The 26052-nt window shown below is 42.5% G+C and overlaps 1 protein-coding gene across 6 annotated transcripts in view; it reads left to right on the top strand.

Annotated features, from left to right (window-relative positions):
• The window catches only part of pld1a (phospholipase D1a), a 49669-nt gene extending 39381 nt beyond the window's left edge, over positions 1-10288 (top strand). For all 6 annotated transcript variants that reach the window (XM_076977074.1, XM_076977073.1, XM_076977071.1 and 3 more), the window contains 12 exons: positions 689-860; positions 1767-1895; positions 2203-2321; positions 2701-2814; positions 2998-3108; positions 3210-3298; positions 3978-4091; positions 6822-6871; positions 7418-7552; positions 8856-9009; positions 9306-9423; positions 9807-10288. In XM_076977074.1, coding sequence (XP_076833189.1) covers positions 689-860; positions 1767-1895; positions 2203-2321; positions 2701-2814; positions 2998-3108; positions 3210-3298; positions 3978-4091; positions 6822-6871; positions 7418-7552; positions 8856-9009; positions 9306-9423; positions 9807-10031 — 1530 coding nt within the window. In that variant the 3' untranslated portion in view covers positions 10032-10288. The remainder of the gene's footprint in view (positions 1-688; positions 861-1766; positions 1896-2202; positions 2322-2700; positions 2815-2997; positions 3109-3209; positions 3299-3977; positions 4092-6821; positions 6872-7417; positions 7553-8855; positions 9010-9305; positions 9424-9806) is intronic.
• The last annotated feature ends 15764 nt before the right edge of the window (positions 10289-26052 follow it).

The following is a 26052-nucleotide window of genomic DNA, read 5'->3' as shown; positions in this document are numbered from 1 at the left end:
AAGTAACGGTAGCGCGCGGCGCAAATCCGATTGTAACGGAGTAAAAGTCGCGTTTTTCTCACCACATATTTACTCAAGTAAAAGTAGAAGTCTTTCATATTAAAACTACTCCTACAAGTACATTTTTGTCCAAAAATCTACTTGAGTAAATGTAACGGAGTAAATGTAACGCGTTCCTACCCACCTCTGACACACACACACACACACACACACACACTAGTGATTACTAGGGGGCTGTGGATCACACGTGCCCAGAGCGGTGGGCAGCCCTAGCCCGGCGCCCGGGGAGCAGTTGGGGTTAGGTGCCTTGCTCAAGGGCACCTCAGTCATGGCCTCAGGTCTGGGAATCGAAACCACAACCCTCCGGTCACAAGACCAGTTCCCTACCACCAGACCATGACTGCCCCATAAATGAGAAGAACATCCTCAGGAAAGTTAAGCAAGTAACCATGAACACATGCAAGGAAGCCTTTTGGGCCCTGGGATTGGCTCTCAGGCAGCACAGTGGTTATGATGGACCGAAGGGAGCCGTGCTCCTGCTCCAACGCTGTGTGTGTCCTGGGTATTGGAAGGGCCTACATTGTAAGAACTTAAGTTTAAAATGAAGGAAAACAACAATGATAACAAACAGTGCTAGTTAATTGAGATCATGCTTTCATTTATAGTGAGTCTTCTGTCTTGTCTCCAGGCCTTGCCTGCTAAAGCGGCCTCCTCCAGGAACGGTTCGGGCGCTGCTGCCGTCCACGTGGCGGAGGTGCTGAGGCTGAAGGGCGTGGGACTTGTGCGCAGATCCGGCTTCACCCTGCACAAACACATGCTGCACCACACAGACAGCACCAGCAGGGCCAGCAACTCCCAGAGTAAGTGGCATCCTCGCCTGGCCTCACCTCACCAGCCAGGACGTGCCCACACCATCCCACCACTGGATACACACCATGCCACCACTGGACACACACCATGCCACCACTGGACACACACCATCCCACCACTGGACACACACCATCCCACCACTGGACACACACCATCCCACCACTGGACACACACCATCCCACCACTGGACACACACCATCCCACCACTGAACACACACCATCCCACCACTGGACACACACCATCCCACCACTGGACACACACCATCCCACCACTGGACACACACCATCCCACCACTGGACACACACCATCCCACCACTGGACACACACCATCCCACCACTGGATACACACCATGCCACCACTGGACACACACCATGCCACCACTGGACACACACCATCCCACCACTGGACACACACCATCCCACCACTGGACACACACCATCCCACCACTGGACACACACCATCCCACCACTGGACACACACCATCCCACCACTGGACACACACCATCCCACCACTGAACACACACCATCCCACCACTGGACACACACCATCCCACCACTGGACACACACCATCGTTGTTTTACATACTCAGGGTCCCTGTGCTCATTACTAGCTTCACTCTGGTGTGGTGCTAAAACCGAGAATGAAGTTTGTTACTTGGAAACAGCTTTTTTTGCATCTCTGAAGAGATGTTCAAACTCCATACAAAGATCTGTTTCGAGGGTGTTTGACAGGCTAAGGAAGGAATGATTACTTGATAACAAGAGCCCAACAAACAAAATTAAAAAGCAACCTGCTGGTGTGTAACACTGGTCTCATGGTCTGGTGTGTGACAGTGGTCTCATGGTCTGGTGTGTGACAGTGGTCTCATGGTCTGGTGTGTGGTGGGCCCACAGGATTTGGCTCTACACGTAGTCTGCAGACAGGTGAGGCTGACCTGATGGGTAACACTCGTTTCTGGCATGGCAAAGACTACTGCAACTTCGTCTACAAAGACTGGGTTCAGCTGGAGAAACCGTTCGATGGTGAGCTACTCCTTCTGAAAAAACAACAAATGCAACAACAACAAAATCTAATAGCTTCCATTTAATGTGATTTCATTAGCCTAATGCTAAGGCACCGTTTGCAGTAATGGTTATTTAATTTTGTTATTTTACTTTGATTCACAAATTTGGTTAATTTTGCTAAAAATAATAATCTGTGACATACATTTAACAAAGTTTTTATGAGCATTAGTAGTAGACCCACTTATACGAAGGATAAATCTCCAGTAATGGCACTTTCAGTGTTTGAACAGTTCAGCTGATTGATCTCATGGTGTTTGTCATACAGACTTCATTGACAGGTATACAACTCCCAGAATGCCCTGGCATGACATCGCCTCTGTGGTTCATGGGAGGGCAGCCAGAGATGTGGCCAGACACTTTATTCAGCGCTGGAACTTTAATAAGGTCAGCGACTTAACAACAGGGCAGGCCAGCCAAAATAACTTCTTTAACCTTCTGTGCAGTATAATAATATAATAACACACACAAATATCACATGCATACACACAAACATACCATAAACTGCTTTATTTGTCACAGAACATTTAGGGTACATTTGTATGTGTTTACTCTATGATTAATCATAGTGTTAAATGTAAGGATAGTCCAATGTGCAGGGTCATGTTGTTTGCTGAGTTTCATAAGAATTCATATCTGCATCTGCCTCCTTAATATGTGCCAGGCTTATCTAAGGCATGTGCCCTATTTATTCTAAACTCCTGCATCTGCAAGTTATCAAAAAATTTCCTCATCTTATTTTGTTTTCTAACTCCCCCTCCCTCAGATCAAGAAGCCAAAGTACAGATCTCTCTCCTACCCATTTTTACTGCCCAAATCTCACAGCACAGCCAATGAGCTGACTTACCAAGTGCCAGACTGTGTCATGACCAAAGTACAGGTAAGACCACACACACACACACACACACACACACACACAAACACACACGTACACGTATGCACACTTGTACACACATATACAAGTGTGTTTGTTAGTCGTTGATTTATTCACTTTTCTGAATGCATAGAGGAGTTGAGCAGAGCTCATGGTGGTTGTAATCCTGGCCCTTGTGTATTGGTACAGGTGTTGCGCTCAGCAGCAGATTGGTCAGCAGGTATAAAGGACCACGAGGAATCCATCCATAACGCCTACATTCAGGTCATCGCCAAGAGCAAACACTTCATCTACATTGAGGTAACAGCTGCCACTCAAGACCAGTGCCGCTCTTAGCTGCCATGCAGACACAAGAAACAATGCAAGAAACTGCTACACGATTCTTACTTTTTTTATTACAGAACCAGTTTTTCATTAGTTGTGCTGACAACAAGCAGGTTTGCAATAAGATTGGAGATGCGATCGTTGAGAGGATCATCAGAGCTCACAAGTAAGAGCTTTTACAATCACTCTATGCCCACTCCACAGTCACTCTATGCACACTCCACAGTCACTCTATGCACACTCCACAGTCACTCTATGCACACTCCACAGTCACTCTATGCACACTCCACAGTCACTCTATGCACACTCCATAGTCACTCTATGCACACTCCCCTGTATGGCGGCCCCATTTCACTGCAAAAGAAAAATGTGCTGCTAATACACAAAGCAAATTCATCAAAATGACAACGCGTATGCTTCATTTCTGAAATGTGCTGCAAATTCAGAAACATTATGTGCATTCAGTCATAAGACAACGGAAGTGGTCCACAACACCATGGACATGTTTCTGGATAAATGACTTTACGCAGGGACTCTGTAGGTTTTTATCTAGCTTTATTAATTAAGTCCACTAGCTATGTAGTTATTTAGATAGAAACTAAGTTGTGTTAAATGGGATTTTAAATCAGGGGTTTTAAGCTAGATCTAAATATCTAGCTAGCTACATTTCAATAGTATTTAGCTTAAACGTGATATAAGTAGTGACTACCAAGTGAACAGTAAGTGATTTTATCACAGGTAAGCTAAATGATGCAGTATGTCTCAAAACAATTCCACAAAATAGACAAAAATAACCTGGGAAGACAAAGGGAATGACAAGAACCTCTGTGTTTGTGTGACTCCAGAGAGAAGAAGAAGTTCCGGGTGTATGTGGTGATTCCTCTGCTGCCAGGGTTTGAGGGAGACATCTCCACCGGTGGAGGAAGCGCCCTGCAAGCTGTCATGCATTTCAACTACAGGTGGGAAGGCAACCATGCACACACCTGTGCCTGCAGACCATCGATCTGGTGGAACAAGTATGATGCCACAGCGATGTTTGCCTTGGCCTGATTACTTATGTTTCAAATGAAGTGATTGTGTGTGTGGGTGTGGTTGTGAGTTCTCATTGGAGGACATCTTTCATGTACGTACACATGTGTGTGAGTGTGAGCCTGAGTGTGTGTTTATGAGTGTGTGTCTATTTGTGTTTGTGCTTCTTCTTGGAGGCATCCGCTTGTGGGCTGCTTGTGGCAAGATCTCACAAAAAGAGCCTGACTGACTCTAAGCACAGTGTGTGGAATCGTGTGCAGCCACTAAGATTGTAGCAGAGCCACTGGGATCCGCTCATACACCTGCAGTCTGACTGAGTTCTAGTCCACCATAAATAACACCCACCTCTCTTTTCCTCTTTCATTTTCTCTCAGTTTCTTAGAGATGCCAATCATGTGCAGCCAAAGCAGCTCTGAGAACTTCTAATGTTTCTGGTTAGTCTTTTTTGTAACAAGAGTAAGAAATAGGCAGCTAAAACAAAAAAAGGTGATGTCGTTGCCATGGAGATTGTGGCGCGTTACATACAGTGGTCTACTGTTTTCTAAGTCAATAACTTTAATTCCTGTACATTCCTCAGACGTGATAAACTACACTTCCCTACACTTCAGATTAGAGCTGCTAGAAAGCAGACACACACACACAGACGAATGTATTCACACATGCAAAGACACACGGACACAGACCGTCAAAGTTTCACTGAACTCGCAGTTGTATTAAACTGATAACAAGGCAGTTTCATGGCTGCCAGAGATGATTTTCTTGTACAACCAGTGTGTACTCAGACTTCGAAATGTCTAATTTTGCTGTTGAAGTTGCTCAAAGTGCTTTTAAAGACGTCATCGCTTGTTGGCTCCAACAACAAGTATCATCGGAGATGTTGCGGAGATGTAGAAAAGCTATCCTAGTAGTATTATCTATTTATTTATCAAATGATAGTCCAGAGTTCAGTATGACACTGAGATTTTTGGCTACTGTGCCAGGAGTAATGGGGTAGTCAACGACATTTAGCATTAGATCTGGTATTTTCTTTCTTGTGGCCTTTAGGCCAAGAAGGAGAACCTCCATTTTGTCACCATTAAAGTGGAGGAAGTTTAGCGACACCCGTCTCTTACACAGGCCTCAATTTTTCCAAAACTGAATACTACCATGTTTGTTTATAACTATGCCCAATGGTAGCATGTATAATGTAAATAATAGAGGACTGAAGATGGAGCCTTGCTGGACTCATATTTCACTTTTGTGCATTTGGAGGGAATATTATTGAGCTCTACAAACTGATAGTGATTAGTTAAGTAAGAATTAAACCATGATAGGGCTGTACCAGAGATTCCAAGCCAGTTTTCTAGAAGTTTCTTGTGATATATTGTCAACATCGACATCGAGAAGCACTAATAAAGGCAAGAAGGAGATCATTTGTTACATTAACTAATGCTGTTTCAGTACTGTGGTTGGAACTTTTCCAGATTGGAACTTTTCAAATATGTGATGCCTATGCAGATATAGGCATAATTGCTGGACAACAGCTTTTTCTATGATCTTAGATATAAATGATGTGTTTGAAATGGGTCTATAATTAGATAGCACAGTCGGATCAAGATTTGGTTTCAGGGGTTTAATGACTGCTAGTTTACAGGATTTGGGCATGAGTTAACTACTGTTAGAAGAGGTTCAGTCACAACTGGTAAAACCTGGTAATTTTGAGGGAATTGAGTCTAATGTACAAGTAGTAGAATTTAATTGTAACGTTGGGAAGGCAGGCAGGACGAGGCGAGTACGTCGTGTCCAAACACACACTTTTATTTAACATAGAATGTTGGCGCACTTCAACACAGAACACAAAACGATGCACGGAGCATAAAGCTTCAAACAAAGATGAGCACGGGACATTGCGTGAAAGCACATTAAAAAGACAAACTACATAAGCCCCAAGTGATCACAAGACGAGCCACAGGTGAGACCGATGAACACGCTCAGTTACAATCCACACCCACGGAAATACATATACGGACAAAACCAGACGCAGACGACATATACACACAACCAAAACGAAGGGTCCAGAGCTGCTCCATGACATTTATGATGAATGTCTCCAATTCTGGTTGTGGGATGGATGGAAAACTTCAAGCATTTCTTCTAATGCAAACTTTTGTTCAATATCAACCAAACAGACAGTTGGATTACTTATAAAAGGATTTACATTTAGTCTAATATTCTATATTTTATTATTATAGAAATCCAAAGACATTACTAGTGAGGTTTCCTGGAATCTGAGGTTCAGTGCCTGCTTGATTTTTTTGTATGTTTAGAAATAGTATTAAAATGAAATCTAGGGTTTATTTTTCTCTATCAGTGAGGCTAAGTATGCTGAGCGTGCTTTAGTGAGTGCCCGTTTGTAGTCAATAATGCTATCCTTCCAGGCACAGTGGAATACTTCCAATTTAGTAGATCGCCATTTACGCTCTAATTTACATGCTATTTGTTTTAAGTTACCAGTTTGGTCTGTGTACCATGGGCAAGCTTTTTAAATCAAACTCATTGCTATCATAATGCATGCTGTGTGCATTTACACCTTGCATTAACTTACGTCTTATCTATATGAAGAAGTATCAAATCTCAGTGTAATTTGTCACTCTGAGCTCTGCTATGTGTCTGATCTCCAGGACCATGAACAGAGGAGACTACTCCATAATCTCTCAACTAAAGAAAGAAAGTAAGAATTTATCTCTCTTTTTCTATGTACACTTGTTATTTAGCTGTGAAATTCTTCAGAAAGAAATTGTGGTCAACACTGGTGGGAAGAGTAAGCCGTTTGGTGTCAGCGGGCCAGAGGTCAGTGTGGGTGGCTGGGCCACATGGTTAGCAGTGGAGGGCATCAAACATTAGCCAGCAAGGAGGCATGAAGGGTGATCCAGGCACCCGGTGTCCTCCCGCTCTGAGCAAACCTGCTACTGTTGCTCTGACTTCACTGAGGGCCTCATTAAAGGTTATAGAAGAGTGTTTGCCTTGGCTTGCTGGGTAAGGAATGTTTGAAGTTAGTGATTCAGGGAAGATTCACTGATCTGATCTCCATTAAATTAATTTTATGTAGGATAATTTTTAGTAGCATTTTAATGGGGATGGATTAGATGGATCTTCTAAGTTAATAAAATTCTCTCAGATCAGGTGAAGAATTGTAGTTCTCTCTTTTCACCACTTAGGCCTACTCTGCTTTGTTTGTGTTTCATTTCTTTCTCTGTTGATCTCGCTCTCACTCCAGTGGAAGAGCAGTGGATGAACTACATCTCATTCGGAGGCCTGAGGACCCACGCTGAGCTGGAGGGGCGGCTGGTCACAGAGCTCATCTACGTCCACAGCAAGATGCTCATCGCTGATGACAACACTGTCATCATTGGTGAGAGTCTGCGTAACAGCATGACAATAGCTTAGCATCCACATTTAGCATCCAGTCAAAGAAATATGATTGAAATATGATTGAAATATGATTGACTCTGACACTGTTATGCATTGGTTGATTTTTTTTTTGTCCATCCATGAATAATCAGTTCAGTGAAAGATGACTAACACACCCTCTGGTGGCAAAGGGGAGCATTGCAACAAGTCAGTTTGCTCTTGGTTCCATGCAGATTTAGCATAAACAGTGGCACAGGTTGTGCAGGGAATGAGGTCTACATTTACAGCATACACAAGAAAAGTGCACATTGCTCTGCAGTTGTGCTAGGTACCATTGACATAATTTGACATAATTCCTTTGAGGACCAAAGGATTAAAAAGTTTAAAAAGGATTAATTTTTGGATGAATGCCTTTGAGGTGTCTTCTGTAGTGCGATGATGAAGTCTCCGCTGTCACCGCATTGTTGTATATAAGTTTATTACAAAGAAGATCAGCATCAAATTCAAGCACCATGGACTACTGGTGAGAGGTCTTGGTCAATATGAATCTTCTCTCCTGTATTGTTGAATATATTTCCATGTGGAACAGAGGGAGGGGTTTCACCATGCTAAAACTAGGAGAGACAGGAGCAGGGTCGGCGCCACGGGGGGGCGAAAGGGGGCGTCGCCCCCTCAGGCGAGGTGTCCCGCCCCCTCAATGTAAATAACAAGACCCATTTATTTGACAACAATCGCTACATGGCCCCCTCAACAATTGTTACACGCCACCCCCTGCTCTACGACTTTCGTTCGCCACCCCCACCCCCCCCCACAACTTATGTTAGCCACCCCGAAATTTTCTGACCCAACAACAGTAGGTTTTGCTTGTGGTGACTGATCTATCAAAAGCCCCCTTGTCTACCTCTTCCCTGTTTCTCAGACACTCATAGCTGGGGTACCAGACAAAGTGTTTGCATTGTGAAACCTGCAGAATCTCAATGATGCATGTGGAAACACATACACACAGACGACTCTTTCAACTCCTCTCCTCCCCTAACCTCTCCTCCCCTCCCCTCCTCTCTTTTCTCCTCTCCTCCCCTAACCTCTCCTCTCCTCCACTCCTCTCTTTTCTCCTCTCCTCCCCTCCTCTCTTTTCTCCTCTCCTCCCCTAACCTCTCCTCTCCTCCCCTCCTCTCTTTTCTCCTCTCCTCCACTAACCTCTCCTCCCCTCCCCTCCTCTCTTTTCTCCTCTCCTTCTCTTCCCTCTCCTCCCCTCCCCTCCTCTCTTTTCTCCTCTCCTTCTCTTCCCTCTCCTCTCCTCCCAGGTTCAGCAAATATCAACGATCGCAGTATGCTGGGGAAGAGAGACAGCGAGGTGGCCGTGATTGTGGAGGACACTGAGACAGTGCCATCTGTTATGGACGGTCAAGAGTACCAGGCGGGAAGATTTGGCCTGCAGCTACGGCTGGAGTGTTTTAAGTATGTCCCCCATAGGAGCATCTGCAACACAACCCTTAACCTTTATTATGTCCACAAAAGACAAAGTGCCTTTATGAATAATTAGCTAGGCATTCCAGTCTAAATACCCCATTCTATCCCCCTAAAAAGTTGCATCTTCTACACAAATGTGGTTACACACTAAAGGAAATCACTGATTTTCTACACTACAGCATTGAGCCATTGTGCTTATCTGAGAGCTGAGGTTTTCTGTAGCACAGTTGAATGGTTCAGTGAGCTACTGGTCCTCTAAAACCTATGGTGTCTTCTGATTCTAGAACAGTCCTGGGTGCCTTCACAGATCCCACAATAGATGTGATTGATCCTATTAGTGACCGTTTCTATAAAGAGGTTTGGATGACGACAGCAGGCCGCAATGCCACCATCTATGAAAAGGTGCGTGTGGCTCTCTCTCTACCTTCCCAGATCATTTCACCTTCTCTGCAAGGAGCATGGAGTGAAGACGTTATCTATCTGCCACTGGCATGCATCACATAAATTACTCAAATTGCTGGGACGATAAGTGTAGGTGTCAGTCAGCAGACGGACTGTGTTTAATGCCAGCACTACAGGATGTATGGAGTAGAGGGCTGATCTTCATCTTCCTACTGCTCATGAAGACTTGACCCATCTACCAGTGTCTGGCAGCTCCACACCTACACCGCAGCTACACACACACTCATATACATAAACACACACTCTCAATCTCTCTCAATAATGTGTATTTGTATTTGCCCGTTGAATGTTGAGCATATTCATTTCTTTTTGTGCTGTTGCAGGTGTTTAATTGCCTGCCCACCAGTCTGGTAAGGAACATGCAGGAGTTGCTGAACTTCCAGACCAAAGCATGTCTGGCTAAGGAGGACCCTGCCAAAGCCCAGGAGCTCCTCAAGAAGATCAGGGGATTCCTTGTCCAGTTCCCTCTGGACTTCCTGAATGAGGAGAACCTCATGCCCTCTGTGGGCACTAAAGAAGCCATAGTTCCCACTGAGATCTGGACCTGATGGTGCTGGAAATCTCAGGACAAAGACATTGGTCTGGTGTGTGAAGCACATGTAGGCCCTCTCCATACTGCATGTAAGCATGTGAAGGCTCAACCTAAGATCATGAGGGTGAATATTCTCAGTGCCCTGGAAGAGCTCTCCATCCCCCTGTTTTTAACCTGTGATTAAATTACTTGTTTTAAGTAATGTTCTGTAAACATGTATACTGTAATTTTTCTGTGTACCCTGTAAGATTGTTTTAATATGACCTAAATTATTTTCTTGTCAAAGACTGCTTTTTTGTGGAAATACCTTCATTTGTGAAGATGCTATAAAAAGAGAAATGGCACAGAAAAGGCTGGTTCTGAGTGGGTAGCTGTCTGGGACAGGCATGGAGCTCAGAGACAGCTCCAGCTGTCTGATGGAGCCGGATTGGCCCAGAGCCGCGTGGGAGGGGGGAGCAGCCCCAACTCATGCCATAAAGCCCAAGGGAATACAACTGCTCAGTACGCATCATATAGGCAATACTTCGCACGATGGAAACAGAGGGCGTGGAGTAATAAAGATGTGGGTGTTGGTGGAGTTAGATGACACAGGTGAGTGTAATATTTTGGTGATCTGGATCGGTAACGTTGAGATATTACAGCACTAGGGGGAGCTGTGGTGTTCGAGACACACAGGGGTTGGGTGGGACTAAGCAGAGCGGTGGAAACGCCAATTTAACCAAAAGGTAACGAAACTTACCAAATCAAACACGTGTATCCAAATTCAGCAACATTTGCTATAGGTTACTAACATTACCTAGCGAAATTAATCACCAAGTCGCCAAGAAATTTCTCAATATAGGAAACATCAGCATTTATTTTATTTTATTTTTTACATTTTGTTTTTACAAAATTCACAGGGTTCTCATGAATATAAAAATACAGTCAATGCATTGGAACATTGGAGCGTACTTTTGGATGAAAGCAGTTATATGTCAGTGAAGTCATTTCAAAATACCTGTGTCAAGTTTATGTTCTTTACAACACATCAGTGAAGTGCCTACTTCTCACAGTGTAGGGAACTTTCACTGGTCACAATAAAATATTATTTATCATTATCTGTCTGGGGTTGTTATGAAGCAGGACGATTGTGGTCTCACTTTACAAAACCGCTTATAGTAACAGTAACCTGCGTTTTAACATTCGCAATGACCCATGAGGTTCTGGGGCCTCATGTACGAACGGTGCGTACGCACAAAAACATTGCGTATGCCATGTTTCACGCAAACGGTCAGATGTACGAAATGTGATTTGAACGCGAGGAAGTGCGTACACCCACGACACCTTCACCTCAGGCGTACGCATGTTTCTAATGTGTTTTCGTCAGTTAGCGACACTTAGAGGTGATGTATTGAAATTACAACTATTAAGATATCCTTCACGCACACATTGTAGTAAGCCTTTATTGGGTAAAATAAAGTATATTAATCAGAAAATTAAACAGTAAATTAATCAGACAATTTCACTGCCTTACTGAAATAATCATTCAACGTGTTTCCACCTAGATTATATAAATATGTATTAAATGTTGTGCTGAAGTTCTTGGGAGATGGCAGCGTTGGCATTACTGGAAGATATCGCTAATGGCCGAATTCGCCGAGAGCGCGTTTTCCGTGACCATTATGATTCTTTAGCCCATGATGATGACTGGCTTATAAGCCATTTCAGATTTCCAAGAACTGTCCTCTTGTGTTGAGTTGGGTCCAGTTTTGGAGAGAGAAACGCGAGGAGTCACGCATTGCCAGCGACAACGCTTGGCTTCCTGGCGACTGGCTCGTTTCAAAGCGAACTGGCAGACCGGTCGGGGATATCCCAGTCATCTTTGAGCCGGGCCATGCCAGCTGTTTTGGATGGGATCATCTGCATGTCAGCTAGTTATATAAAGTTCCCATATGAAGCGGTTGACCAGGCAAACATTAAAGCTCAATTTGCAGCGATAATGCAACCCTAATGTAATCGGAGCGATCGACTGCACACACATTTTTATAAAGGCACCATCTGGGGAGGAATTTGCTTATGTGAATAGAAAGCACTTTAATTCCATAAACGTGCAAATAATCCGTGATGTAAAAATGTGCCTTACTAATGTAGTGGCACGTTGGCCTGGATCAACCCAATGATTAGTACATCCTTACTAACTGCATGGTTGGGATAAGATTACAAGCTAGCAGAGTGCGTGACGGGTGACTACTTGGTAAGCAACAAAATTTAAGCATTTAAATAAAAGCATTTGACATTTCCAGCTTAGAATAATTTTAAACATGGGTAATTGTTAAATTACTTAGGAAACAGCAGCTACGTGCTCAAGACGTGGCTGATGACCCTTTGTAATCTGCAGACTGACCGGGATACAATTCTCTCCATTCTCGACAGGACTGGGGGATGCTCGTGTATCGGCCAGAGAATGTGTGTCGTATTGTGAGGGCATGTGGGGTCCTGCACAATGTTGCGTACAGGTATTGCGTGCCATTGTTAGAGGTGGTGGAGCACCCAGCGAACCCAGAGCCAGGACAAATTAATGCGCAGCGCAAATTTTAACCAATTCTTTTATTGAGTCGCTGATGCTAGTGAGCGCATCACTGATATTTTTTAGGTGCATTATATTATTCTGCCAGTGTGCATTGTTCTGACCCCACAACATTTAAAGCTTCACACATGCTGTCCCACTCAGACCTTTTGCGCTTTGCCGTAATGCCACAACATGCCAAACAAACATTTTTTCTGCGTCTTTTTTCATTCAGGAACGTCTCTACTTTCACATTCGGTGAAGTTCCTCTTTTTTCCCCGTTTAGACATGGTTTGTGATAGATCAGAGAGCAAACTTCTCCGGTGCAGGGCAAATTTAAATGAATTTGCATATTTATAGGGGGGCGTGTCACCATGTGCGATCAATTCAACGTTGATTGGGATGTACAAAAGAAATGTGCGTGGATTCCGGCGTACGCACAGTTTGATACATCTGGATTTTTTTATGCCATTTTCTGGATTTGTACGTACGCCAATTTTTTGTAAGAAATCCAAGTCTTTGTACATGAGGCCCTAGATCCCTAATGAGCAAGCCAAAGGCGACAGTGGCAAGGAAAAACTCCCTATGATGGTGGGGATTAGGAAGAAACCTCGGGAGGACCAAGACTCAAAAGGGAACCCATCCTCCATTGGGCGGCCCGCTAGCACAAGTCCGTGGTGCACAGGATGGTTCTACAGATAAAGTTAAAATACTTGCTCCCCGGCCAAGTAGTCACAGTCCCTTCAATGTAGATGGTGAGCCTCAGGTAGGAGCATCAGCACGTTCTCTTTCAGAAATGGCATATCCAACCCCGGCATCAGTACACCCACCGGCAAGCCAGACCATCTCCCAGGTGCTTGTAGGTGCTTGCATGCAATCGTCTTGGGTAGAAGCATGCAAAAAAGATAAACAATACAGACTGAGTGTGTGGACATCAAATTTCTGTCGCCTTTGGCTTGCTCATTAGGGATCTGGACCCATACGATTGTAAAGCTGCTTTGTGACATGTGTTGTGAAAAGCGCTATATAAATAAATTAGACTTTGACTTTGACATTGATTTGTACATCATTTAATGTGACTATTAGCGATAGAATAGTCAGCAACGTTCCTAGCAAATTAGACGTTACCTCAGAAAAATGCTATTTCTAGGTTCATGTCACCTTGAAACCAATTCAAAATGAGACCGAGACCAAATATGAGTAACTAGCTATGTCGCTAGATTTAGTTATGTTAGCTAAATTTCAATGAACTTTTGTAGTTGCAGCTTCTTCATTTTTCTTTTAACTTCTTGCATTCAAGACAATGACGCAAGAGTTCTTTCAATTCAAGGTTTACTAAATGAAACATTTCTCATATGATAACATACAAATTCTCTTTCGCTATATAGCTTAGCGCCGTGTAGTCACAGTCAAAGACTGTTGTGCTGTGTCACTCTAGCGGCTACTGCAGCTTCTTGCATGAATTAACATTATTAGGCAATAAGACATGCGGAGGAGGCAGGCACGACGAAAAAAGGAACGGTGCAACATACAACTTTTAATAAGACAAATAACGTGAAGCTCTGTGCAGTAGCGCAAGGACTTAAAACAGACACTTACACAGGCATGAACTTTAGACAAAGACGATCAGGAGACATTGCGCGAATGCATTAAATAAGTGCTGAACACATTCCCCAGTGATCATGAGACAAGGCACAGGTGAGACTAACGAACACGCTCACAAACAACCCACACCCACGGAACTACAAACATGGACATAACTAGACGCAGACGACATAACACGCCCACAAGGAGGGGTCCGGAGCTGTCACCATGACAGGCAAGACAATATTTAACAGACAACAGTCAGTTTTATATTCAAACTCAAACATTACAAATAAATTACCAAATAAAGAAACTATATTCTGTACATAATTGCTCCAACATTCCCAGCCCCTAATTGTGTAGACATCAGAGCTTCATAATTACTCAACCCAAACTGAGCCATTCTTTTCCTTAATAAACATATTCAAATTCCAACTTTAACTGTGCATTATCACTATATGTCTATTTACACCACTTCCTGCAACAAGCATAACTTGGTTACAGGTCTTTCTAGGATGCTACTTTTTGTTTGCACTTGAACACTCCAAACAGTGCCCTTGGAATCTGGCATAACCTTGATTATGCATCCTAGCACCCACGAGTTTCGTGGACTTGAAGAATCCACAATCAGAACAATGTCATTCACTACAAAGTTTCTTTTCAACTTGGACCAGCGCTGACGCTCTTGCAGCAGGGGTAAGTATTCTGCGGTCCATCTGTGCCAGAACATTTGCTTTCACCAGTAGCAAATGATTTGGAGTGAGCACTTCAAGATCATTTGGATCTTCTGACATCCTTGTTAATGGTCTGTTGTTGATTATGGACTCTACTTCACACAACGTTGTGTGCAAGCCATCATCATCCAGAACTTGTTGTTTCAGCAGAGCCCCAAGCACCTTCCTCACTGTCCTAATTTGGCGTTCTTAGACACCTCCTTGATGAGCAGTGATGCCGGTAACGCGTTACTTAGTAACGCGTTACTGTAGTCGGACTACTTTTTTCAGTAACGAGTAGTCTAACGCAACTACTATTTAAAAACTAGTAGTCAGATTAAAGTTACTTATCTAAAACATCGTGCGTTACTATTTCTGCATTTCGGGGGAACGTAGGTTATATTTATTCATTCTTATTTTTTGGCTACACGTTTCTTACGCGGTTACGTCATCTCTGCTCTGCGGCGCCAAAGTCAGATGGAAGGAGAGGTTCGCCTTTAGCAGCTGGAAATACAGGCATTATTTTGATTTTATTTCGGCTAAGGAAGACAACATTAAGGTCCGTTGTACACTCTGTCCTGGCGACAGAGTGCTGTCTACTTTCAAAAACACAACGTCAAACCTGAAAAAAAAAAAAAAACCGGGGCTTGGCGGCGAACGTAAATTGTTACCGGGCGGGGTGTAAAATTGACTAAATTCAGTATTATATCGCGATCGATCGATCGCCGGTGGTTGGCGCCAGATCGAACTAGTAACTCATTGAATCATAGATGTGGATCAGAGGTAAATAAACTGGATTTTTTTTTCGGCGTGAGATATCGGAAGTGTGGCGTAAGCGTGTGAAGACAGTCAAATGCGTGTGTCTCAATGCGTGACAGTTGGCAACCCTGTAAGTGGGCGGAGATTAAACAGAAAGACTGTCTTATTTATTTATTTAAAAAACATGTAAGCCTATTTCAAGAAAAAGTTTACAAATGCCAGTGTCATTTTTGATGTTCCGGTTAAAATACATGTCAATAAAGTGAGTATTGGCAGAACTGGTAGTCATTTTCATGTTATAGGGGCGGGGGATCAGCCTCTGCTGAAAGTAACTAAAAGTAATCTAACTTAGTTACTTTTAAAAGCAAGTAGTCAGTAACTTAACTGAGTTACTTTTTAAAGAAGTAGTCAGTAGTCAGTAGTCGGATTACTGTTTCAAAGTAACTATGGCAACACTGTTGATGAGAGGCACCAGGAGGATTAAATTTCTCCTTTCAGCAATTCTTCCTTAATCTTGGAGTCATTCAAGTTCTGTATTGCTTCACGTAACTCTCTTTCGGCGCCAATGAAATTTGTTCCATTATTTGATCGAATAACACACACCTGTCCTCTTCTACTGATGAAGCATTGCAGAGTGTTGATGCATGCATCAATGTCCAGAGAGTGTGCGAGTTCTATATGTACCGCTCTCAGTCAAACAAATAAATAATTCACCATATCTTTTGACCATAAATTATCCTCTTTTAACTGCCTCTTTCAACTGCCTCTTCCTTCAGACTGCCTTTAGGCCACCACAAAAATCTAAGAAGGTCTGCATCCTTCTCTCGAACTCTTACTTGATAAAACAGATTCAATGTCAGCCATGATAACTACTGTCTGCGAAACCTGTTCAACACTCCAAGAAGAGTATTTGTGAGGTTGGGTCCTTGAAGTAACTGTTCATTCAGAGAAAACCCTTGGTAAGATGCATTGCAGTCAAACACCACTTGTAATTTGTTCTTTTTGGGGTGGTAAACCCCGTGGTGGGGGATACACCACACACATCTGTCTGTTTGCAACTCATCCTCTGGTACTCTTTCAGCATATCCCTTATCAAGCATGCTGTCTATAAATACAGAGTACTCATTGTGAAATTGAGGATTTTTTATGAGCTTCCTTTTTAGACCCAGCAATCTCTGCTTTGCTATACATTTGTTGTTTGGGACCAGAATCTTTTCATTTCTTAAAGGCAATCTGATATGGTAATGACCATCTTTGAACTGTATTGAATTTGTCACTGATTGTATGAATCGATGATCTTCTTGAGACATTTCTGTCTTATCCTCATATTGCCTTTCAGGGAACTCTGCGTTGAACTGTTGAACCAGCAAGTCCTCAATGGTCTCCACTGATATGCGATTCGCTATGCAGTTTTGGAGAGTGTCAGGATTCACACTTGTGTTTTCTTGTTTCGGGCCATTCACGATCCAGGCAAGCACTGTCTGCACTGCGTATGGTCCATTTTCTCTACTGTTGAACACTTTCCATGGTTCCATGGCCTTATATGCATTCACACCTATCAACAGTCCAACCTCTGCTTCGATGTGTGGTAGACGAACTTCACACAGGTAAGGCCACTTAGATCCTGTTGTTTAGGAATGTTGCCTTTCTTCACAGGAATATGTTGCTGTGTCAACACTCTTGGCAAATCAATGTATGTGTTTCCTTCTAGTGCACACACTTCCAAATCTGTTAACACATGTCCTTGAGCCTTCCTCTCTTGCCCCATGGTACACAGTAAGAAATCTGTCTTTTTACCTCGGACATTAAGGCTGTGTTCGAAATAGCCTACTACATACTACTGGCATACTGATCGAGCCCCAAATCAGTATGCCGTATGCAGTATGTGACCAAAATGAAATTTCCAGTACGCGAAACATACCCGGATGACCTACTACTTCCGCAACATATTCCAGTACGCGAACAGAGCTATCTTCATGGTGTACTGCATCCCATCATGCAACGCTATGTTCACGTAACCCCGTAGTATGCTTTGCTTTTGTCGCATACTGGAAACTACTACGAGGACCAGTATGCAGTATCCAGTATATACCGAGTCCAGTATGCAGTATCCAGTATGTAGTAATCTATTTCGAACACAGCCTAAGTTTGTGCATCAGATCTTCTGTGCAAAATGTAGTGGTGCTACCTGGGTCCAAGAATGCATACGTCTCTACAGTTTTGTCACCTTCCTTTGACTTAAGTAGGTGAAAACAACGCCACGCTAGTAGGAGGTGGGGAAAGCGGTCAAATGACCGGCCCTCATACTTGCACGTGCAGCTGCATTAAAGAAAAAAAACAGGAATTAGATGCTGAAGAATTGAAGTTAAAGACAAAACGTAAACAGGTTGAAATGGACCAGTTGAAATGGACCAGTGGTGTAGTCCTAAAAAAATAAGTGGGGGGTCGTTTTTGTTGTGGCGGTGTAGCGATTCTAAATTGTTAAGCGGGGGGGGGGACCTTCCAAGATTCTGTTGGGGTGCCCCAACCTTTGCCTAAAGGCAGTCATCCCTGCCAGGTACCACAGCATTTCCAAAAGGCAGAGGTTGGCAGGTGTGATAAGCCCTTCTTACCTCCAGTGTTATGTAAATGAGGCGTGTCTCAGGTCTGGGTGGTTGCTGCTTCAGTACACACCTTTGGCTGCCTGCCACAAGAGACTGCAAGCTCTCTTGCAAGAAGTCACAAACATAATATTTGAATTATAGTGGCATATAAATGGCATATTGATTATTCAAAATGGCACAGATTTTTTTTTTTTTACTTATTTTAAGTAGTTTTTGTCTTTTGAAAAACTGCCAATAGGTAAAGATATTTTTACATAAATTTATACAAAAAAACCTCAGCTACTTGAAATAGAATAATAATCTTGAGCAATTTTAACTTATCAAGATGGCACTTTTTACAGTGTGTCTCTTCCAAAAACACAACAGCCATAACCAGTAAACAAAAGGACATTTAGGAAATCTTACCATAAGAGATTTCAGAGTCACTACTCTCTTTTTTTGCCCCCCCCCCCCCCCCCCCCCCCCATCTTTGGAGGACAACTTTATTTTTATGTAAGAATCAAAAGAAAACAATTCTGTAAAATACAGTACAATAGTAATAAAAATAATTGGGGTTAGGTGGACCATACAGAGAAAAGAGGAGGAGAGAAAAGAGGGTCAGTATTCAGTGTTCATGGTCAGCCACTGGTCAGTGTTCATCCACACCGTCCCCTCAAAAGCCCTCAATGTCTAAAATACAGTAAAAACTGAGGGACAGACAGTGGTGAGGAGACGGATGAGGCCATGACAGCAGGCCCACCTCGTCAACCTCTGGGTAACATGCCTGCGTGTGTGTTTGTATGTGTGGGGGGTGGAGGTGGGGTGGGAATACGCAGGTCCAGAAGAAATGGTCCTCTGGAAGAGGTGCCTTACACAATCACCGACTACAACAGCCTAAAATGTGGTGTCCACACATACACACACACGTGTATACACCCTCACACACATACACCCACACACCTTCATCCCATATATTCACCCTCACACACATACACCCACACACCTTCATCCCATATATTCACCCTCACACACATACACCCACACACATTCCTCCCATATATTCACCCTCACACACATATACACCCACACACATTCCTCCCATATATTCACCATCACACACATACACCCACACACCTTCATCCCATATGTTCACCCTCACACACATACACACCCTCACACACACATACACCCACACACCTTCATCCCATATGTTCACCCTCACACACATACACACCCTCACACACACATACACCCACACACATTCCTCCCATATGTTCACCCTCACACACACACATACACCCACACACATTCCTCCCATATGTTCACCCCCACACACATACACCCACACACATTCCTCCCATATGTTCACCCTCACACACATACACACCCTCACACACACATACACCCACACACATTCCTCCCATATGTGCAACACACTCATATATGTACCCACACATACACCTACACACATATATACACCCACATACAATCTCCCTCAATCTCCCCAAGGGGAGGCCAGGGTTTTTTCTTCTCCATCTGAGTCAATGAATCCACATAGTTCACACCATCACCCACTCCCCGTCTACCTATAAGTGGCTGCATGTACATAATAAAGGGTGGCCTAATGGGATGCAAATGTCCCCAGAACTGGCCCCTGGTGGAGGCCAGGTAGAAAAAGTTTGGAATTAAAATGCTGGGACTCCTAGTGTTCTGTTAAATAACCCAGTCAAGAACTCCACTGCTGTCTCTCCCAAACATGCCCATGCCTCCACTGGAATATCATCTGGTCCAACTGCCTTACCACACTTCATTCTCCGAATTGTAGCCCTTACTTCCTCCTTGCTCACCTGAGGCACTACCTGATTCACAACCTCTACCTCTTCTAACCTTCTTTACCTTTCATTCTCTTGATTCATCAGCTCCTCAAAATACTCCTTCCACCTTCCCAAGACACTCTCCTCACCAGACAACACATTTCCATCGTTATCCTTTATCATCCTAACCTGCTGCACATCATGCCCATCACGGTTTCTCTGTCTGGTCAACCTGTACAGATCCTTTTCCCCTTCCTTAGTGTCCAACTTCTCATACAGCTTGTTATATGCCTTCTCTTTAGCTTCTGCCACTGCTCTCTTTGCCTTACGACACATCTCCTTGTACCTCTGTCTACTTTCTTCATCTCGCTGAAAATCCCAATTCTTTTTAGCCAACTGATTTCCTCTCAAACTTTCCTGAACTTCCTCATTCCACCACCACGACTCCTTGTCTGTCTTCCTCTGTCCTGAGGTCACACCAAGTACCTTCCTAGCCACATCCCTCACTGCATTTGAAGTTTCATCCCAGGTATCCAGAACACCACCACCATTACCCAGTACCTGCCTCACCTCATCCCTGAATTTTACACCACAGTCCTCATCCTTTAACTTCCACCACCTGATCTTAGGTTCCGCTCTCACTCTCTTCCTCTTCTTCACCTCCAAATCCATCCTACATATCACCATCCTATGCTGTTTATCTACACTCTCCCCTGGTAACACCTTGCAATCACTATAATCGACCTGTGTGCATCTTCCCCCACTCTTATACGTTACCCTGTGCTCTTCCTTTTTCTTAAAGTAAGTGTTAACTACAGCCATCTTTATCCTTTTAGCAAAATCTACCACCATTTGTCCTTCCGTATACCTTTCTTTAACACCATATCTACCCATCACCTCCTCATCACCACTGTTCCCTCCACCAACATGTCCATTTAAATCTGCTCCAATAACCACTCTCTCTTCTTTAGGAACCTGCAAAACAACTTCATCTAACTCTCTCCAGAATTCTTCTTTCTCCTCCACATCACAACCTACCTGAGGAGCATAAGTACTGATGACATTCATCATCACCCCATCAATCTCTAACTTTACACAGATCACCCTGTCACTTACTCTCTTTACCTCCACTACACTCTTACTAAACTCATCCTTCAGGATTACCCTTACTCCATTTCTCTTCCTGTCTACACCATGATAGAAGAGTTTGAAGCCACCATCAATGCTCCTGGCCTTGCTCCCCTTCCACTTGGTCTCCTGTACACACAGTATATCTATCTTCCTCCTCTCCATCGCATCAGCTAGCTCTCTCCCTTTACCTGTCATAGAGCCCACATTCAACGTACCAACTCTAACCTCCACCTTCCTGCTCTGCCTCCTCTCCTTCATCTTCAGAACCCTCTTCCCCCCTCTCCTCCTCCTCCTCCTCCCAACAGTAGTCCAATTTCCGCTAATGCCCTGTTGGACAACAGCACCAGTGGCGGTCGTTGTTAACCCGGGCCTCGACCGATCCGGTATGGAATTTCTGTTTTTGATCCGCATCATTTGATTTGGTGCAGTTTTTACACCGGATGCCCTTCCTGAAGCAACCCTCCATATTTATCCGGGCTTGGGACTGGCACTAAAATACACTGGTGTGTGCACCCTAGTGTCTAGGTTTGATTTTCAATTGCAGAAATGATTAAATTTTTTCTTCAAATCAATTACCATCACGTTCTCTGGCAAATTAATATGTGCGGACCCTATATGTTTTGATCTGTGTACACTTTTCTCCTGAACATCAATGGATCCTCTGAATTACGAGGACGCCTAACAATCAAAATACGAGTATTGCTACATGCAAGCTAATACTATGAAAACCACATTCATTTCTGACATTGAAAATCGTGTTTAAACCAGCAGTGCCAAAAGACATTAGATAATACAAGTTAATAAGATTTTGATTAAAATAACAGAGAAAAAACTTTTTTGTTCTTACAGACATAAACCTTTATATAATCAACCAAATGTTTAATTGCAGATAAATGCTGTTGTGATGTCCAGCCCCTCCCTCCTACCTGGTCCCATCTAGTTTCCCCGTTCCCATGGTTTCTCCCTCTGTCTGCCACGCCCCTGTCCTCATTGTTCCCACCTGCGTCTCGTGTATTTAATCCCCGTGATGTTACACTCCTGTGTCGGTCATTGTTAGTACGTGAGTTCCCCTTGTCCTCTCTGTTTGCTACATATTCTTGCCTCCATTACTCCTGTTCTTAATCTTGGTTTTGCTTCTAGTCCACGTTGTTGGTTTTTGTTTTCGTCCCGTTTAGCTCTCGTGTTTTTGTAGTGTTATGTTGTTCCCTATTGATTTATGGTTGTCAGTTGTTTGTTCTCTCGTTATGCGTTTAGTTATTCGTTCATGGTTTGGTGTTGTTTGCCCCGTTACCCCTGTAGTCGTTGCTCCCGTTGTGCTATATTCTCCCGTAATGTTTAAGTGGCTTGTTGGGTTGTTATGTTCTCGTGTGTATTAGCGTTTCCTAGTTCTCGTGCGTACCCGTTTATCTGTATCTTCCCCTCTGTGTCTAGCGTAGTCCCTTTCTGCCTCCTATGTTGTCGTCTGGTGTTTTGTTACTCCCTTTTTAATAAATACTCTTACATCTGCATTTGCGTCACTCCTGTTACTGAGAAACGTTACAGCTGTAATTGTACATAAATCTGTATTATGTAAACCGTATAAATAATACTATTTTTTTTCTGTAAAAAAGATAAATGTATGCAACTTGTAATTATTATCATAATACTTAAAATATTGTCAAATTACAAATAATGTCTGTAATTTTACAGTTTTGTATACAATTGGAAAGAAATGTTAAATTACATTTAAAATTGTCATGTCCAGCTCCACCCTCCTCCCTGGTCCTGTATAGTTTTGCCCATTTCCTTGGTTTCCCTTCTGTCTGTCACGTACCTGTCCTCAGTGCTCGCACCTGTGTCTCATTTCACTCCCCTGTTTTCAGTGTATATCATCCCCTCTGTGTCGGTCATTGTACATGAGTCCCTCCTCGCTTTACTGCTCTCCCATGGTCCTCTGCTTATCGTTCTGTCTGTTCATGTTCTCTGTCTTGTATCTAGTTTTGTTTGTGGTTTTATGTTTTCTCCTCATTGCCCTTCTCCCTGCTCCGTGTAATCTGGCTCATTTAAAGTGTGTGTTCACTGTAAAAAAAAAAAAACCTAATTTTATGGAAAATAACTGAACTGTAGATATTTCAATGTAGTTTAACATTTTTTTCCAATTGTATACAAAACTTTGTAAAATTAGACATTATTTGTAATTTGACAAAATATCTTTTCAGTATTATGATAATAATTACAATTTACACGCTTTTCTCTTTTTTTTTTACAGAAAAATACAGTATTTTTCTGTTTTCTTAAATTATATACAGATTCATGTACAATTACAGCAATTATCTGCAATTAAACATTCGGTTGATTATATAAAGGTTTATGTCTGTAAGAACAAAAAAGTTTTTTTCTCTGTTATTTTAATCAAAATCTTATTAACTTGTATTATCTAATGTCTTTTGGCACTGCTGGTTTAAACATGATTTTCAGTGTCAGAAATGAATGTGGTTTTCATAGTATTAGCTTACATGTATAATTAGATTTTTCGTATTTTGATTGTTAGGCGTCCTCGTAATTCAGAGGATCCATTGATGTTCAGGAGAAAAATTTACACAGAACAAAATATATAGGTTCGGACATATTAATTTGCCACAGAACGTGATGGTAATTGATTTGATGGAAAAAATACATTTCTGCAATTGAAAATCATGATTATGCTCATTTTTATGATGACTACAGAATGAAGAGTGACTTCCTAATGTCAGTTCAGACATTAGATTTTTACATTGGCATGTCTAAAGTATGTAACTAGTAATGGCGATTTCTGTTGATTGTTCCATCTCTATTGATGTTGGTTCTCATTTTAAATGCTGACAAATTCAATAATCATGTACAAATTGCATACAATTGTAACAAATTGAAATAGAAACCAGTTTACAAAAAGGAATGCTTTCATTATATTTTAATATTTTTTTCTACATTCACAAAATCAGTATGGGAAACAGTAACCTCTTAATGTATGCTCCTATGCTCGTTTGTTTAATCTATCTCTTAAACAAAGTGCGCAGCAAACACGCATCGTGAACACACCCTTTTTGAATAAGGAACCAACTTCAGCCGCCGAATAAGGAGCTGCGAATAAGTAACCAAACGAATCTGAAACTGCGAATAAGTAACCAACTTTCCATGGTCCCCGATCCAGACCTTAAGCGTTCTACCACTTCACATAAATTCCGACATACAACAGTATTAATCTGCATGTTGGTGAAAGCTTGGATATTGCCAAGCCTGTCTAAGATTACTTCACATCTAAGCAATACATAATCTTCGTCCTGGGAATTCGCCAACCTCATAATCTCATTTGCCATTTCTAGTAAAATGTCAGCCATGTTGCTGTGTGCTGCCCTCTCTGGATTTCACGGGAGGTTCTGTAGTTGTAGCTCCGCCTACTGTTAATTTACATGTATTTGCATGCTGGTGAAGTTAAAAACGAAAAAGAAAAGTGGAAAATGAAAGAAAATCAGCCAATCCTCTTTTTTTAATTTAAATTTTTATTTTTGTCACATATGACCTGTGCTCGAGTGAAACTTTAAATTTCAAATTAAGTGATTTCATTTTATTTTTAATTTTGTCATAATATTTTCACACATGTATGGAAAAAGAAATGGCAAAACGGTATTTTCATTTTAGTGTTTTCATTTCAGTTTTATTATTGGCAGGATTTACCTTCCATAGTTGGTCACGTGACATTCAGTGCTGGTAAAGAGGAAAGGGTCCTAAAACCCTACAATGACACCCTCCTCAGGTAAGTAAGCATTATGCATAAATGAGAGGGAGGAGTCCAAACACTAACCATGTGCAATTGCCACAAAGAAACCTCACTATGAGAATATTAAACTAGTAGGATGTTAAGCTGAATAACAAGCATTTCTTGTCAAAAACAAAAACCAGTACTGATAACTTTCAGATGTTATTTGTTTCAGATGATGAAGGCCTGATGTGGACATCTTTCTTCTGAACCACAAACCAGAACAACCAGCAGCCCCAGTTCTGTGACCTCAGTGTCTGTTATGTGGGCTTAGCACGGTAGGGTGTAGTCTATTCCTCTATGGTAGCTCATGAGATTCCTTGGAAAAGAACAATATACTATCTTTTCATTTTCAGCTTAGCATGGTAGGGTAGGGTGTAGTCTACTCCTGTAGAGTAGCCCTCTCGCTTCCTTGGAAAAGAACAATATCCCATCTGTTAGTTTCTGTGCGCCGCTCATTTTTGTGGAAGTTGTCCACTATAATTCCAGCTTTTATTACAGAGAGATCGATCACGAGACATTACACAAGGTGTGATCTTTGGGCTTGACTCCTTCTGTAAAACACAAAGGTGTCAGACGTATTCACATTAATTACTCAGGTAGAAGTATACTAGGGTTTTTAAATACTTCTGTAGAAGTTGAAGTATCAACTCAAGCTTTTTACTCAAGTAAAAGTGTAAAAGTACTGCTTTCAACTACTTAAAGTATAAAAGTAAAAGTAATGTATGGGGAAAAAAGCCATTAAGGACAAAAGCTTAGGTGGCACCACAGGGGTCTATAGTGCACTGGCCCACCTCCCCAAAAAAATGAATATAATGTAATATTAAAATGTTAATGTTGAAAAATGGGCACATGTGCCCATTGAAAATGAATGTACTTTAATACAAGGGTTGGTTGGTCTTCCTGGATACCAACCTCCTCGCTGGTGCTTAGTTGAGACACTTCGCTCAACTTCTCTTGAGTCTCTGCCATGGACATCTTTATACTAAACTACACACGTTTGCTACGTCCTCGCTGGAGTGTGACGTGATGTGTGCAGGTGCGATGGATCGGGTACAAACCAATAGGGTGTCGGGATATTATATGTTTAAACTTCTCATCCAACCACAATCAAATTCACTATCTGGATAACGT

The sequence above is a fragment of the Brachyhypopomus gauderio genome, chromosome 16 (genome assembly GCF_052324685.1).
Source record: "Brachyhypopomus gauderio isolate BG-103 chromosome 16, BGAUD_0.2, whole genome shotgun sequence".
NCBI classification, from domain to species: Eukaryota; Metazoa; Chordata; class Actinopteri; order Gymnotiformes; family Hypopomidae; genus Brachyhypopomus; species Brachyhypopomus gauderio.
This window is presented reverse-complemented; position numbering and strand designations above follow the sequence as displayed.